This window comes from Phocoena phocoena, chromosome 7, assembly GCF_963924675.1.
Source record: "Phocoena phocoena chromosome 7, mPhoPho1.1, whole genome shotgun sequence".
NCBI classification, from domain to species: domain Eukaryota; kingdom Metazoa; phylum Chordata; class Mammalia; order Artiodactyla; family Phocoenidae; genus Phocoena; species Phocoena phocoena.
The window spans coordinates 106,972,643-106,990,039 of record NC_089225.1 but is presented as its reverse complement, the minus strand read 5'-3'; the positions used below and the strand labels follow the sequence as shown (position 1 = coordinate 106,990,039).

At 46.8% G+C, this 17,397-nt stretch overlaps 1 protein-coding gene across 3 annotated transcripts in view; it reads right to left on the bottom strand.

Annotated features, from left to right (window-relative positions):
• ARMC9 (armadillo repeat containing 9) overlaps positions 1 to 17,397 on the bottom strand; it is a 119,736-nt gene that overhangs the window by 46,450 nt on the left and 55,889 nt on the right. For all 3 annotated transcript variants that reach the window (XM_065881216.1, XM_065881219.1, XM_065881218.1), the window contains 6 exons: positions 17,049 to 17,172; positions 14,675 to 14,814; positions 13,094 to 13,170; positions 10,515 to 10,589; positions 4,367 to 4,457; positions 948 to 1,003 (listed from right to left, as the gene is read on the bottom strand). In XM_065881216.1, the coding sequence (XP_065737288.1) occupies positions 948 to 1,003; positions 4,367 to 4,457; positions 10,515 to 10,589; positions 13,094 to 13,170; positions 14,675 to 14,814; positions 17,049 to 17,172 (563 nt within the window). The remainder of the gene's footprint in view (positions 1 to 947; positions 1,004 to 4,366; positions 4,458 to 10,514; positions 10,590 to 13,093; positions 13,171 to 14,674; positions 14,815 to 17,048; positions 17,173 to 17,397) is intronic.

Here is a 17,397-nt window from a genome sequence, read left to right as displayed (position 1 = left end):
GTCTGAAGGAAAAATAATGAAATAGCTTGTCATGTGAAAATCCACCTACAGCCCATGAGTCACCATTCTCTACACCACCTCACGGGACTCACTCAGACGCCCTCGTTCTGAACCTTCACGCTCTAAAAAACCAGGTAAGCGGATTTTTCACAGCTGAGGTAACCCAAACCACAGGAACGCAAATGACAGGGTAAACTGGTAGGTTCTGCCAGCTCTGAACCAAGCCCCGGACTCCCACACTGGAGATTCTCCCGGGGAGCCTCCAGCCCAACGTTCACACCCACGAGGAAGACAGGGGAGGTTCACGCCCCTTCAGGGCAAAAGACTCAGCTGAAGACCTGTCATCTTTCAGCCTCCCATCAACCCAAGTGCCACAGAGTGTGGCGTCTCCATGCTGGCTGCAACGAGCCCACCAAGGTGCGGCCAGTCTCCAGACACGCCCCCCGCAAGTCCTCCCACCCTGCAGCTGCGCGTGGGTGGAGTCTAACTGCCACCCCCCCCACCCCCACCCCTCCCCCCCACCCCCACCCCCACCCCCACCCCCGACTGGTCTGGTCTTGGCACATGCCCCGAGCAGAACACAGCGTTAAGTGACGTACTGAGGCTGCTGAGCCCACACAAGGACTGGAAGCTTTCCCTTCTTTCCCCTTGGAGACCAGCCCCCAACCAGTAAGGCAGTCCCGGATGGACCGCTGAGTGATTAGAGGCCACGTGGAGAGGGGCTGTGGCAGCCGCGATGCCAGCTCAGACGTGGAGAAGAGCCACTGACGCCCCAAGAGAGACCAGCAGAAAACCACCCAGCTGAGCTCTAGCCGACCCACGGAATTGCGAGAAGTAACGTAGCAGGGACTGAAAGCTCCGTTTCTGGACTAACTTTCCAAGGCGAGGAAGAGACTCAGAATAGTTGGCCGGAGTTTTCTATGTGGTGTCAAGAGCCTCTAACTTACCTCATCATCTTCATCTTCGTCATCATCAGATTCAAGAACACCGTCCAGTAGCTCTTCTACAAAGAAAAAAAATCAATGAATAACTGCAACCACAGTTGGGAGCCTTGGTCAACAAAATCCTTTAGCTGCTGCAGAGACAGGTAAACGAAGCCTGTGAGCCCCTGGGGCCAGAGCACCTGACCTACTCAGCACCTTCCTTATTATCACCCATTTATTGAACAGACGACAAGAAAGTAAAGAAAGCCGGAGAGAAGAGGAAAGGAAATCAAAGAGGAAACAGGAGGACAGAAGGAAACAAAGGCGCTGAAGACACTGTCCAGCACACTCAGGAAGGCGGTAGATGCACCTAGACTTAACCAAACCCCAAAACCATTTCCTAGAAGGGAATCCGTAGAAACGCCAGGACTCCCGTTGTCCTCGACGCAGCCCTCATTCTGTGCCGTTGTCGTGGAAGCTACTTTGCACACTGGAGGATGTTGCGTTACCTGCATCCAGGCTGAAGCTTAATTACCCAACTTCTATGCCCTCCCAGCCCCTGAACAGCACTGCTCCTTCCCACCTTCGGTAAGTGGCTTTCACAGTGGGGAGGCTGCTATATTTACCAATTGTAAATTAAACCTTTCTTCTTCAAATATGGAAAGGCCTTTTTTTTTGAATCTCAGCTATTTCATGAGGCCACAGGCTAGTCCAGCCACACTGCCCCCTCCCCCGAGCCTGTGGGCTCAGACTCAACCTACTTTCGGAACAATGTGCAGTCCTGTGAACCCAAGTCCCTTACGAGCCTCAGCTCCTCCTCTCCGGGAGGACGGAGACACGAGCCCTGCTTCCCACACTGCTCCCTGGGCTGTGGGCCCAACAACAGGGCGCTTGAGCTACCAGCATCCCTTCTTTCCTGAGGGCCCTCCAGGAAAGCCAGCTCCGCCTTGCTCTGCCCAGTGACCAGTCAGGTCGCCCTGTCCTCTCTTTGGTGACCGGCTGGTATCTGCCGGTCCCCCTTGCTGAGCGCTGGAGTCACGGACAAAACTCCCTGCTGCTGCTGGCCATTCACTTCCACTCGTCACATCACCAGGCCGGGAGTTCCCCTTAGGCTTCGCCAGAGCAGTCCTTTCCCTCCTGTGGGGTTAGAGTTCTAAAATACATGGGAATTTTTGTCCTTGAGGACCTTAAAACTCCACTAGAAAAAGAGTGCTAGAGGATTGAGACGGAGTTGAGTTATGAAAACCCATGTACATGTTTTCATGTTGACTAAAATAAAACAAGAAAGCCGATACTTTAAAAAAAGATTGTTAAATCTAAAACTAGATTTACTAGTTTAAGATTCACTGCATAACTCCCACTCGGCTATCAACTTCCCCTTGAGGAGGAAGACTGGACTAGATGGGAACTCTCCAGCTCCCCCTCCTCTAGGTTTAAGCATGATGCTTGCAGATTCATTTTGCCTTGATAGCTGTTGACAGGTAAGGTATTTATGTGTATGTATCTGGTCCTCCACCCACATATTCAATGACTTTCTAATTTTGCTTCAAAGTAGCAGACTCCTGGGTCATCGTCTCTGGAGTCCTGCCACTGTCCTATGGATACAGAACAGCTTCTGTGCTTGAAATGAAAAAGAACCACTGTAGGCACTCCATTTAAACTGGACCTTCCGGAGCTGAGCAGGTAGACCCCAAGTCTGTCCTGAACACACAAGGTTGTAAGGCCTTGGCTCTGCGCAGGACAACCTCTTGCTAAAGCACATCCCTTACGGAAACGTAGACTGACCCCTCGTCCTCACATTCGTTAGTGTGCCGGTCCAAGGGCCAGCTTTATGTAAGAGGAAGAGATGTTTTCTTGGCCAGAGAGACAAGGCACACTGCTTTCTGGCTGCCTGGGAGGAGGGAAGACTGACAAGGAAATAGAGGTGTGTCTCGATAGACTGACTGAAACAGAGTCAGCCTTGAAGGTTCCCAACCCAAACCCGACCCTGACGCTGCAGAGGACTCCTGGCCTGGGAGGGAGGTCTCGGCATAGCTAGTGACCTCAGAGCAGATAGGCAACAACTTTTCCCAGCATTCCCCTGCCTTCCCAACTGTGGCCTACACAGAGAAGGTTAGGGAGTAACCTCGGCCAGGACTAAGGTTAGGTTTTATTTCCTTTTATTTTTTTCAATATGCCCGCCTAGCAGAATGGAAGTGCAAAGTCAGAAATGCAGTAGCTGCAGAAAATACAAATCTGTTCCTTCCCCACCTGAATCCGGGATGAATTATACTTGCTCCATAAAAACCAAAGGGGAGGACATTCAAGTGGAAATGGGCCCCCAGCCTGAAGGCAGCCAAGCTTTAACCTCACCAGCTGCTCTCCTGGCCGCCTCCTGTTGATGGGGAGACCTCTAACCCCCTCCTTCTGCCTCTCCATTTCTGTGTCCCTCCGAGGCAGGACTGCACACTGGAATCACCCGGGAGTTTTAAACACTATTTGTACCTGGGGCTCCTCCAGGGATTCTGATTTAATTGGCATGGGGTGCTACCTTGGGGGTTTTCAAATCTCCCCAGGTGACTGCCCTGTGCAGCCCCAGCTGTGAACCAGGAGCTGGGAGAGCCACCTGTGGGCTTCCTCCAGTGAAGGGCTTCAGGCATTTCCCTTTTGCTCGGCCTTGGTCAAGCTGCTGCCTTGGGATTAGAGATCAGGAGATTCAATTTTTACCTGCGTTCGTGTGAGGAACAGAATCTGTGCACTTGGACTTTCAGTGATGTGGACAAGGGCATGCAGAAAGACGTAAGTGACAAGCTTGACCCTGGATGCTGGCAGTGCCAGGTGCCTCTGGCTTGTGTACAAGTCAGGATCAAGGCATCAGGGGGCCAGAGAAAGAGCTAAGAGCGTCCCCACCACCTGGTCCCATCCAAAGCTTCCTTTACCTTCCTTTACTGCTTATTATGGGATGTGGGTGGTCACAGTAATGGAAGGAAGGGGATCACATCCTCCCACGTTGCTGGTTGGCAACATGAATTCTTCTGGAGCGAATGAACGTGGGAGGACGAGGGCCTTTTCCACGGTGGTGCCGGAAAGATTGGCATCTGTTTTCATTATCTGACCCTCGGACCCTGGGACGGCCGCCCTAGTGGTCTGGGGGAAATAGTTAGGAGGGGGAGGCCCACATAAAGAGAACTTCCAGTTAGAGAAGGGTTTCTGCAACTGCTTTTGAGCTCTTCTGGTTGACTATAAGCCAAAAGTGTGATGAGAGACCATTGATCATGGGACAAAGTGGCCTCGGCTACCTGGCTGAACTTTCATTTGTGGGTTCGCTTGGGTCTCCCCACCTCCCTTAAGGCCTCTTGAATGAATTCTAAGATATGACAAGCCCCTCTAAGAAAGCCCACGTGTCTTTCTAGCATATGTGAAAGATTCCAAAGATACATAATAGATTCTTGCATTGAACAGACCGGAATGAAGCTGCTTGATGATAAATTCAATCTGCCGGATCATTTCAGCATTGCCTTCTTTGATGAAGCAGCAAAGGATGTCTTCCATTCCCTAGAAGCATTGGAGAGAGTAAGAGTTAACATTTCAGTTTTGGGGGGAAACTACTTTTTAATGGAGTAGTTTCACCTAATCAAAAAAAAAAAAAAAAACAGGGCTTCCCAGGTGGCACAGTGGTTAAGAATCCGCCTGCCAATGCGAAGGACACGGGTTCGAGCCCTGGTCCGGGAAGATCCTACATGCCGGGGAGCAACTGAGCCCGTGTGCCACAACTACTGAGCCTGCGCTCTAGAGCCCGAGAGCCACAACTACTAAAGCCCTCGAGCCTAGAGCCCGTGCTCCACAACAAGAGAAGCCACCGCAATGAGAAGCCCGCACAACCCAACGAAGACCCAATGAAGCCAAAAGTAAATAAATTAATTTAAACAAAACAAAACCAAAAACCAAAAAACTTTTTTTTTCAGGAGGAAGGGATATGCACAATAAAAATCCTCTACTCAGTTCTAAACATTCTTTTTGTTGTTTTCACAAGGAAATTATTTTATTCTTGGTTGACTATCTGACCCAATCATAACACATTTATTTTTTAAAAAGCTATCGTAAAATTTTACTGTGTAAGTCCTCCTTTGAGCTTTGGCAGTATGTTGTCTGGGGAGGTGGTTTCTCTCCCATGTTTTCCCTGTAGTTATACGCTGCCTACTGGATTTTAGGGCCAAAAATGGTCTTTGAAAAGTAAAACCACATGTTCAGAGAAGTCAAAGAACAAATAGAACCTCTTTTTAAACAGCCATCGTTCTTTTTCTATCAAAATAATTATAAAGTCATTACAGCGTGTATTATTTACTACGAAACACTGACATCAGCATTTTCAGTTCTGACTAACAGAATTCCAGGGACATGTAGAGGTAAGATGCTGACTTGACCATAAATGTCTATTTCTCCTCCTTCCTCTTTTCTGTGGGACTTGAACGTATGGTTGGAGCTGATGAGGCCTTCTTACCCCGACGAGGGGAAAGTGTATCTGATATTGAACCCAAAGCAGAGGGAGCAGAGTACAGAGGTGCTGGTAGAGAAACAGATCAAGTGACATGTGAATCCTGATCGAGCCGTGCCTGAAGCTTGCGCCTGAAGCTTCTGCCTGGACTTTTCAGTTACCGGAGCCAGTAAGCTCCTTTTTAGGTAGGCCAGTTTGGAATCAACAGCTCTAACTGAATCAAAGAAGAAGTGCCCAGTGCACTTTTGAACATGGTGAGTTCCCATCATCTAAAGCAGAGCATTACCTTCTAGAAAGGTTAAATCTGGATTGTAATTCTCGTTTCCCCATAAACTAGCTATGTGACCTTGGTCAAATTATTTAACTCTTCCCAGCCTTTTTCCTCAACTATAAAATAAGGATGGCAACTCAAGTTGACACGAGATTTTTAAAGGATATAATTGGGTGTTGGTTATGTAAATATGTGTATTTGTCAAAATGCGTTGAACTGTATATGAAAGGCTTGTGCATTTCACTGTTCATAATTATACCTAAAAAAAAAGATAGAAAAAGCATCTAGTCTGACGACTGGCACATAGGAGATGCTTAATAAACGGTTGAAACTGTGTTTGCTGTGTCTGGTAGGGGTTTCTGGCTCAGAAGAGAGAGCTGGTAGCTGAAGCAAGGGAGCAAACAAGGTTCCCGGTGGCCCCAGAGTGAGAAGAGAAGAGGGTTAGGACAGAACCCTGGAGAACCTTTAGGTTGTTTCCTGTTTTCCACTATGATCAGTAATGCTGTGATGAATATTTTGATACATGAATCTTTGTTCATGTTTTTGTATGGAGCTTCAGAAGTGGAATTACTGGGCAAAGAATATTAATATTTTTGAGGACTATTATACATATTGTCAAATTGCTTTCTAAAAATGCCATATCAATTTATCCTCTCAGTAAGATTTCCACACTAATTTTTTTTTTCAGTAAATTTATTTATTTCTGGCTGCGTTGGGTCTTTGTTACTGCGTGCAGTCTTTCTTTAGTTGCGCCGAGAGGGGGACTACTCTTCGCTGCGGTGCACGGGCTTCTCACTGCGCCGGCTTCTCTTGTTACAGAGCACGGGCTCTAGAGCGCAGGCTCAGTAGTTGTGGCACACGGCCCTAGTTGCTCCGCGGCACGTGGGATCTTCCTGGACCAGGGCTCGAACCCGTGTCCCCCTGAATTGGCAGGTGGATTCTTAACCACTGCGCCACCAGGGAAGCCCTCCACACTAATTTTGAAAGGCCCACACATGATGGGATGCCATGGAATACAGCAGACAGGCTTACCAACTGTAATGGACAACTGTTACATTTGTAGCTGTGAACACTTTTAAAAGAGCTTCTCTACGATGTGTTCATTTCCCAAGGCCGCAGCCAGCATGTTAGCATTCCCAGGCTCCCTTCAGCCAGGGTGCAGGCAGATGACCTAGGTCCTGCCAATCAAATGCACCCATGTGGGACTGATCAGAAGTGGGCAATGTGAAGAATCAGGCACGCGGGGAACACACATCTTTGTGACGGTTGGGCAGGCGGCATCCCGCCCTTCAGGGACAGCAGAGCAGAGTTTCTGGCACTGCAGTGTGAGCCTGGCCCCGGGGCATTGGTGCAAGGCACAGTGGGGATATCACTGGAGCAGCCCCGTGGAGTGTGTGGGCATTTCTCCTGGCTTTGTGGCTTCTGAGCCCAGTTCCCTGGCTCTCCCAGAGACTCTGAGAGCCTTGACAGAGCATCTGGTCTGCTCCAGCCCAGGGCGCAATGTTTGGCTGGGGTTTCGATCCCAGGGAAGAGCTCCTGGCCGACAATTACTCCAGCCCTGGGTGCAGGAGCCCTTGGGGTAGCATTAGGGTGGCCCTCTTGATCGCATCTGCTCTCCGGCCCCAGACCTTGGTGGTCTCTTAAAGTTCAAATGGGCCTCAGGGCACGCATGTATCTTTTTCTCCTTTTTTTTTTTTTTTTTTTTTTATTGTTGGTATTACTTTAAGACCACCATAGTGGCATTTGGTACTAATCTAATTTTTACGTATGCTCTCTCATTTTCCACAAGCACACAAATGTTTTACACAGTTGCAAACACAGAGTTATTACAATGTCATATTCTGCTTTTATCCCTCATTACACAATAAAGTTCCCATACTGTCTCAAAGTGCTTTTCTTAATTATCATCTTCAATAGCTACTAATACTGTGAGCAAAAGAACCACAATTTCATTAGCAATTCCTCTATTACCAGACATTTATGTTCTGGTTTTTCACTATTATAAAAATATTGAAATGAGCCTTGCCATGCACAGAGCTCTTCTCCTCTGCGTCAATAACCAGAGGAAAATGAATGAATCCAAAATATGTAGGTTTCCATAATTTGTCACATATACTGCTGAACTTCTTTCCAAAAGGACTGTGCTGACACATACCCGGCACGGCCTGAATGTCAGTTCTGTCACCTCCTCCCTGGCTTTGCGTGTGAGCAGACGTTAGGGCAGTGAGATTATGGATAATGTTCTCCTCACTGTCTGGTTTCCGTTATTACTGTTATATAACAAAGGAAAAGGATGTAATACCCTCCATCAATCTAAAAACCTCTTCAAGGATAAGAGTGAAATGAGAGGAAATCTCAGGGTTTTAGAAAAACTCTGTTGAAGCCATATCCTCCTTTAGAGGCCTCTCTTACAAATAAATAGGTAACTACTTAGGTGAAGTGTCCAAAAGCTTCCTCCATTTGCTTATGACTTTGATACCTGTTAAAATGCCAGAGGGAAGCATATGCTACTTACATCTCTATCTAAGTGGTCTACATTTTCTTTTCAAAGTCGGTAATTCAGAGGCTGTCTAGAAACTTATGTCAGAAACTATAAAGGAAGATATTAATGGATTTAACTATAATTAAAGCTGTCATATAACCAAAGCCCCATAAGTAAAACACCAGTGAAATACTGGGGCAACATCTGTGATATATGTCAAACGATTAATAGCCCTAGTTTCCTTTGCGACTTCTTTGATCCAGAGGCGACTTAGAAGCGAGTGGCAGCCAGGCTCCAAGACGAACCCCCCTCCTGGACCGCGTGCTCCTGGGCTGTCCCTCCCACACTGCACCCGAGCCAGTCCTGTGACCACTTCTCAGACTGGGTCATAAAGGAGACTGTGGCTGCTCTCTTGCTCACGCTCTGACTCTCTGGGATCCCTCAGGGAGAAGCCAGCTGCCAGGTGGAGAGAAGCCCTATGCAGCAGTCCCCTGGCAAGGAAACGAGGTCCCCAGACAACAGCCAGCACGAGAGCGAGCTTGGAAGCGGATCCTTGTGCCCTCGGCTCCCCGGCTGAAGTCTTCACTAAAATCACAGGAGAGACTCTTGGCCAGCACCACACAGCTATTCTGCTCCCCAACGTCTGTCCTATAGAAACTGTGAGGCAGTAATTTTTTATAAGCCATTAAACTTTGGGGTAATTTTTTATGCAGCAATAGAAAACGAACTCAATTGTGCTGTTTAATTTCCAAACCTTTGGGGATCTCCTAGATGCCTTATTATTATGTTTATGTTTTCCATCATTATTGATTCAACCCTTCTGCTGCCCATTCCCTCTCTCCCCTCTCCTTCTGGGGCTCCAATGACAGGCGTGTGAGACCTCAGGATATTGCTGCACAGGGCTCTGAGGCTGCCCCATTCTTCCACCTCTTTTCTCTCTGGCCTGGATGATCTCTAAGGGCCACCCCCCTCGTGTCCGACAACAGTGAGTCTCTTTTCCCCACCTGATGCCTGTCCCTTTCCTGCCCTTAAGTCCGCCTTCTCCACCCCTGTGCCCTGGATGTCTGCCCTTCATGGTTCTGGACTCCATGTCACCTCTGTTCTTTCTTTTTCTTCAACCTCCATGTTTTCTTCCTTGTTCTCTGCCTTGGTTGACAATTCCTCTCTTTGACCTGAATGACCATCATGCAGAATTTAATCAAGTTTCTCTTCCCCTATTCTGTACTGAAAAAGCAGATTTCATTTTTTCTTTAAAAGCAGTAGGCAGGGCTTCCCTGATGGTGCAGTGGTTGAGAGTCTGCTTGCCGGTGCGGGGGACATGGGTTCGTGCCCCGGTCCGGGAAGATCCCACATGCCGCGGAGCGGCTGGGCCCGTGAGCCATGGTCGCTGAGCCTGCGCGTCCGGAGCCTGTGCTCCGCGACGGGAGAGGCCACAATGGTGAGAGGCCCGCGTACGGCCAAAAAAGCAGTAGGCAATTAAGTTTCATTGTTTACCGTGACCACACAGAATGGATCTTAAATAAGTTTTTGTCTCTGGCATAACTGCTGATGTAACTGTAGACCCATTAGAAGATTTAGTAATTCTTCTAAGTAAGCAAAGCCACGTGGAAGAACATGCTTCATTGCTCTCAAACTGAATTTAGCCTGTGTTTTGATGGTGGAAATGTATTTAATCCCTTCATTCTAAGCATTTAATACGCACACACGGTTTCACATGTCATAAGGAAAAAGGACAAAACTCCAATGGTTTTGATTAGATCTAGAAACGTTTGTCATCTCAAAAGAAGATGCTAATCGCCTGAGGTTTGTTTTAATGCTTCCAATATAAACACTGAAGTAAACACATTAAATATTCAGTTAACTCTTTTCCAGCCAGTTTTATCTGTTCCACATGGTTGCTATCAGAATGCCTGCAGATTAGAGGAGTGTTTTGATTGCCCCAGGTCTCACTGCTACAATCCTCCAGGAAGCCTGGAGGTAAATTTGGGTGATGATTTTTCTCCGTTTCATCATTTTCTTGCTAAGTTTCTCCTACTATGAAATCCATAAGCATTCCCAAAGCCCCCAATTAAAATGGGTCACTTAAATTTTTAAAAATGTCTACAACTTTCCAAAAAAATAAACCTTCTAGGAACTTCTGACGCTGTGGTTCTTAATCCTGTCGGCTGGGACCCCTTGAGAATCTGATAAAAACCACAAACTCTCTCCCCAGAAAACTGCAAATACGTATTTGGGATACAATTTCAGGGAGTTCAGAAGCTATCTGAAGCCCTTCCCTGGGGCCCCGCCAGGAACCCCTTATTCTAAAAGCCTCTGAACGTGGCACTGACAGAAGCTGACCAACCCCACAGCACGTTTTCTTACCATTGCTCTTGCTTCTTCACGAATGGATGGAATAGAAAGGATGCTGTACAGAGCTCCATTCACATACGGCTGTATCTTTAAGGGGAGAAAAAACAGTCATTTTCAGGTTCTCAAATACCATACAACTCAAACATCACACACTACCCTTGAGAACAGCCTGGCTGGCGAGCACTGCCACCTTCACAGCTCCCTGAGCTCCAGGAGGCAGGTCTCCAAATGACAGACATCTCCACTGGCACGGCCCAGGGCAACAGCTAAAACTAAGAGTTCAAAACCAAGGGCATCGTTCTCTCCCAAAGTTTACTCCCGTTACATGTCATTGCTGAATTAATGTCATCCTGATGACTCAGGCTAGAACCTTTGGAGGCATCACTGATTCCTCTCTCTTCTTACCCTCCAATGTTGGGTGTCCAAGCCATCTTTAGTGGGAACCCATCTTTTCCATAGGTGCCGCTACAGTCCTTGTTCAGACATCATCGTCCATGACCTAGGCTACATGAGACCTCCAAAAGGGTCTCTCTGCCTTCTACGTTCACCCTTTAACCCAACCATCGTATCATTGCCAAGATTCTACCGCATGGGCCAAATCATCCCTCCCCCGACCTCGGGAACCTTCTGTAGAAACTACCTGGAAAGTCCTAACTCCTTACTGTAGGACACAGGGCCCTTCAAGGTTTGGCCTCTATATCATCCCCCTCTGCTCCTTCCTTCCTGCCACTTGGGATTCACACTACAAAGATTCCACTTAAGGGACTGCCCCCCGCCCCCCGCCAGCACGCTGTGACATGCCCTGGCCTGGTTCTAGCAGCTCATCTTGCTGGGAATGCTCTTCCCATATACGTCTATCTGGAAACCTATGGTTCATCCTTTAAAACTCAGCTCAGGGGCTTCCCTGGCAGTCCAGCGGTTAAGACTCCGTACTTCCAGTGCAAGGGATGTGGGTTCAATCCCTGGTCAGGGAACTAAGATCCCACAGGCCACACAGTGTGGCCAAAAATAAATAAATAATTAATTAAAAAATAAAACTCAGCTCAGACATACCTCAGAGGAAGCCTTTCCTAAGCCCCCAGACAGGCTGCTCTGCTCCCTGTACATACCTCCCTCTGCTTCTGCACTGGATTCAGTATTTATTTACTTACCTGCTGCACTGCGTGGCTTGCAGGATCTCAGTTCCCTGACCAGGGATTAAACCTGGGCCACGGCAGTGAAAGCCCAGAATCCTAACCCCTAGGCCACCAGCTAACTCCCAGGATTTAGTATATTTTTAAACTTATACTTATGTCTCTCCATGAGCTCTTCAGGGACAGGACCCATGCTTTACTCACATAAGTAACCCTAACATCAAGCCAGACGGGACATGGAACATGGCAGCCGCTTGATAAACGGGCTTTCCCTTTCGAGTGGACTGCGTGCTACATACACTCTCCACAGCAATGGGGGAGGTCTCATTTCCCACCACCCTTTTCCAGAGCTGGATTTATTACCACTTTTCATTTCTGCTAATCTAATGGGTAAGAGAAGACATCCTACAGTTGTGTTTATTTTCATTTCCCTGACTACTAGCAAAATTGAAGATCTTTTCATATTTACAGACCATCAAGATTTACTGTTCTGTAAACTGTCCATTTATACACTTTGTCCTTTTTTTCCTGTCGGCTTTTTCTCTGTTTGACTCTTAACGTATATCAAGAGCCGGCTAAAGAGGGCAGATCTTTGTGGAGGTTTTGGCTTCAGGTGCAAAGTGATGTCATGGTTTCCACAAAGGCATTCGTAGAAAGCGGGTGAGAGAATAATCATAGTGTGTGTTAGCTGATCCAGACCTCTATTTTATTTAAAAAGGGCTTGCCTCCCATTGGCTAGACCACCACACGGATGAGAGCAGAATCCAGGACGGCCATCCTGAGGACAGTTCTGCAGGACTCTGACCCAAGACTGACATATGGGGTGAGCCAGCAGTGACGAGTGTCTACGCCCCAGGGAAGCTCCGGCTCGGGCCCTCGAGGGGGAAGTGCAGTCACGTCCACCGAGGACGGCTGTGGCACAGAGAGGTGAAGGCAAGCAAACAGGGCACCCCTGGGGGACTGGATAAGTGAAACGGCAGGGCTGCCAACAAGGGGCTGCTGTGCAGCAGCGAGAGTTAAGGACCTAGGCGTACAGAAAGCAACAGAGAAAGGTCCTAAAGACACAGTGAAAATGGAAGAAAAGGATGAGATTTAGAGGGCAATGTTATTTATACAAATTGAGCACACCCATAATATTAAATATATTTTCATGTTACATACATGTCCATGGACATATATTAAACCCAGCAGAGGAGTGTCAACATGGGGGGAGGAGTGAAGCAGGGGGAGATGCCCAGGAGGAAAAAATAACCCCCGGGAGGGAGCAGTACAGGCCAGCGAACGGCAGTTGTGCTCACAGACGGGAAGCCAGGGAACAGCCTCCTCTTCTGGGTTCCAGAATTTAAAAATGATAAAAGCTCTGACGTAGCTTATACAAATACTTGGAAGAGGGCGAGTGCAGTAAGTACCCCGGGCCACCCTCCCCCAAGCCCGGGGTTTACGGCGCTGACTGGGTACCTCGCGGTTTTCATGGCCGAGCAGATCCGAAAGAACTTTCAGCACGAGGCCCGCCACCTTGGCACACATGTTCTTCCCTTTAGGAGAAAAAGAGAGAAACAAAACAGGACATGTCTAAACTCAGAGGCACAGTTTCAGGTCAGGCAGACTTGAATATGAACCTTGGCTCCTCTGCCTGTGAGCTGTGTGACCTTGGGTGAGTCACTTCACCGACTCGGGGCCCAATATCTTCCTCTGGGGTCCCTTGGGGATTATAATGTCCACCTCAAAGGGCGATGTAGAATTAAGTAGCTCAGTATATCTCAGGATGTGAACACTAAAGTTTCCCAAAGCAATGTGAGACAAGGAGACAGGACCATGAGACAGAAAGAGAGCATCAGTTTTTCGTGTTTTTTTGGCCGAGCGCCACGGCATGTGGGACCCTAGTTCCCCGACCAGGGATCAAACCTGAGCCTCCTCCTGCATTGGAAGCGCGGAATCGTAAACACTGGACCGCCAGGGAAGTCCCGGCGGCTCAGTATAGGGTGGCACACTCCCAGTGCTCAGTAAGTGGAGGCGGTTCTTATTATTCAGGAGGTCAGAGCTGTTCACTACACTGAAAGCACGATGAGTCAAAGGGCCATGCTCTCCTCCCAAGTGCACAGGCCATCACTTAAAAATCCTCCAGCTATTTCAGGAAGTCCAAACATCATCAGGGCAATCATTGCAAATAAACTGATGATAATAAAGACAAGCCGATTATAATCTGATAAATGTTTTAAAGCTAGGAAATTTGCATATGCTATATTTTTAAAAGAGAAGATAGAAGTAAGTCATTTAGTCAGTCAACAACACAGTTAGGTGGTTCAGATTCCAAGGCATCTGAGGGTGAAGGAGCTTCTAACAAACATCCCGGAGCTATTTATCCAGGTAACCTTCTCCCAACGCCTTCTCAACACCTTCTCAGACAGAGGTCAGCCATGGGCCGGACGTGGCACCTCTCCAAGGAAGCTTCTTCTATCCCAGGGCACAGATCATTTAAGTGGGATGGAACCTGCAGGAAAGCTAAAATCACTCCCTCCCTTTATTGATCAAGACATAAATGACCTGAGATGTCACATGGGAATCGCTGTCTGTACGAGGTGGAGTGGGGAAGGCGACTGTGATTAAGAGCAGGAAGCCTGGTTTAATGTCGCTGCTCTGTCACCAACTTAATCCTGTGGAATCTTGGGAACATACTTCTCTGTCTTCAGATAAAACAGATCATAATTCTTCACTTCCTACCTTTGAATAATGCAATGAAAATGAAGAAAAACGTAATGTAATTCAATCTCCTCTTAATGTGGGTTCTGCATATATATATATATATATATATATATATATATATATATATATATACATACATATATGTATAAATTATTCTTTCCAAGGCCAGAGTGGTATCTTGGCTTTAGGGATTCAATAGCTTTATACCTAGCTGGACATGCTTCACTCTTTTTCTGTTTTGAGTTTTCTGGGAGGGAAACGGAAGGCAGACCACATCACGCTTCAGGCTCGTGGGCACTCCAGAGCCTGGGGGCAGGGGGACAGCAACAGTGAGACCTGTGCTCCGAAGGCAGAGGTTCATGAGCAGGGCCACCGAGTACTCGAGCGTGTAGTCTGACAGGCTGTCAGGCTCCTCCAAGACGTCAATCAGCCAGAAGATGAGGCCATCTTGAATCATCGCTGTCTGCAGTGGGCGCCTAGGATGAGACAGCCTGCGGGGAGTTAGCAGGAAACCTTTCATGTGACAGTACATGGTAGTGTGAATGCCTATCAGAAAAGAACCTTCACAGAAGTTACGGACCCTGGTGAATATCTTACTGTTAGACCTGTACGACGGAAACTACAACAATAAATTCTTTACCTTTCAGGGATGTTACTGAAGGTTTAAAGAAAAATGAGGCAGTAAGGAGACTTCCTACTCTGAAAGTTTCCTTTTCAATATTTAGAGTTAGCAGCGTATTACTTCAAATACTTAATAAATATTTACTGATAGCTTTTGGTCTACTTAACCCAGGAAACAGAGTCATAGAAATGGTTCACTGACAAACAGATTTTTACCTGAAGTCTAGTCTATATAATGTAGTTGAGGCACTCTGAGCTATGTAAAAGTAAAGAAACACAAAAAAGAAGACCAAAAAAAAAAAAAGAAGACCAGCTCATATAAAACGAGCTCAATACCATTTTGATTCAGATCTCTATAGAGTAAGGCCAGTTTAGTAACCTGGGTAATACAATTTATATGGAATTATTTTCTACCCAAGGCCCAGGTGTAAAATCTTACAAAATTCAATGCCTCATCATAACGTGTTACAGTGGATGTTATCACGTCAACCTTAAGAACTGATGGGACTAAGCGCTATAATAACTGAAGTTATTCAATTTCTAAAAGTTTTTCAAATAGAGTCAACACCAAGCTGAATCATCGTTATAAACCGACAGAAACATGTTCCTATGATCTGGGGAAGTAATAACTCTGGAGATTATTTATAGTTCTTTCAATTCATATAGGTAGAACGAGAAATCTTCATCAGCAGGGACGTGGCAAATAGTAGGAACTACACATCTACAGCTTTCCCCCCACAAAACATACACACACTTAGAATATGTCCCTTTTCAGGTTTTAGTTTATTAGTGAGAGCCAGTCAGATGTTAACCACATCTGGTGGGAAGAAAAAGTTAGGGACTGAGAGAAAAAGTTAGGGACTGAGAGAAAAAGTTAGGGACTGAGAGAAAAAGTTGGGGACTCAAGGTACTAAAATTCTTAGTAGTCAATGAGAAAGTCAGGTGGTCATCAGGGAATACGGATTCTGGAAGAATTAGCATATGACCCAGCAATTCCACTCCTAGATACCCACCCAGGAGAAAAGAAAACATGGGTCTACACAAAGACGTGTATGCAAATGTTCATAGCAGCATTATGCGTGATAGCCAAAAAGTAGAAACAACCAAGATATCATCAACTGATGAATGAATACACAAAACGTGGTCTGTCCACGAAATGGAATGTTATTCGGCAACACAAAGGAACGAAGCACTGGTACACGCTACTTGTATGAACCTCAAAAACATTATGCCAAGTGAAAGAAGCCAGTCACAAAAGACCACACCAGTACAGGTAAATCTACAGAAAGCAGAGTGGTGGTTACCTGGGGCGAGAGGGATAAGCATGAAAAGTGACTGCAAATAGGCATGAAGTTTCTTTCTGTGGTGATGGAAATGTTCTAAAATTAGACTGTGGTGATGGTTGTACAACTCGGTGAATGTACCCAAAATCATTGAATTGTACACTTAAAAGGGGTAAATTTTGTGGTATGTAAAATACACCTTAATAATGCTGCCAATTTAGAAAAAAAAAAAAGCTCTGGGAGGACGTCAGATCTGCTTCAAGAAGAGGTGTCTGAGTTTTAAATCTCGAATGTGGAGCACTCCCAAGTCACGACCAGGTCCAGGTTGAGACCACAGCGCAGGCGGCTGAGATGGGTGACCAGGAACCAGGAGGCTCCACCCCTGACTTCCACAAAGCGACCTACCCACCCCCCGACTGTGACTGCACATCTACACGTGCCTCCCCCACAGTGAACTGTGGGCACTTGCAGGTGGAGGCTCTCGCGGGGTGCATTCACGTGCTTATCTCCAAACCTTGCACGTGGCCTGAGACACAATCTAGCATCTAGCACCTGGTCAGCATGAGATAATGGTCATTAGGAGAATATACCAGTGCTTTAAAGTGTAGGAGCAGGATGGTTTAGTGGATCTGAGGTACGCTTTCCAGCTCTTCTTCAGAAAGTCACCCAACCTCTTCTAAGCATTCACTGAAAAACATCACCTGCATCTTGGATTGTCACTGGGACCAAATAAGCACAAAACAGTGGCTAAGAAACCCCCAAGTTGATGTCACAGGCGCCACCATGACCTACTGCACGGTCAGCACCTGAGGCTGAACTTCTGCAAGGCCCCGAGGACGTTCTCCCGGGTGATGACGTCCTTGTCTTCCTCCTTCAGCCTCTCTTCCAGCATCCGCAGCACCTTTGTGCTCTGGGCAAGGTAGCGGCGACCTAATGATATAACCAGAGATGAACAAGGGAGAGAATTTGTCTTGTGTTAAGTTCATGTTCCAAAACCACTTTCTATGAAAACTTTGCATATAACACACGTAGAGTTTGGGTAATTTTATGTTCTAGAAAACGTATTAAAGCATATTTCAACTGCAAGTTGGTTTTACTCAATCAACTATCTAATGAATGGAAAACCACTTTTCCTGTCATCTAAACATGATTCAT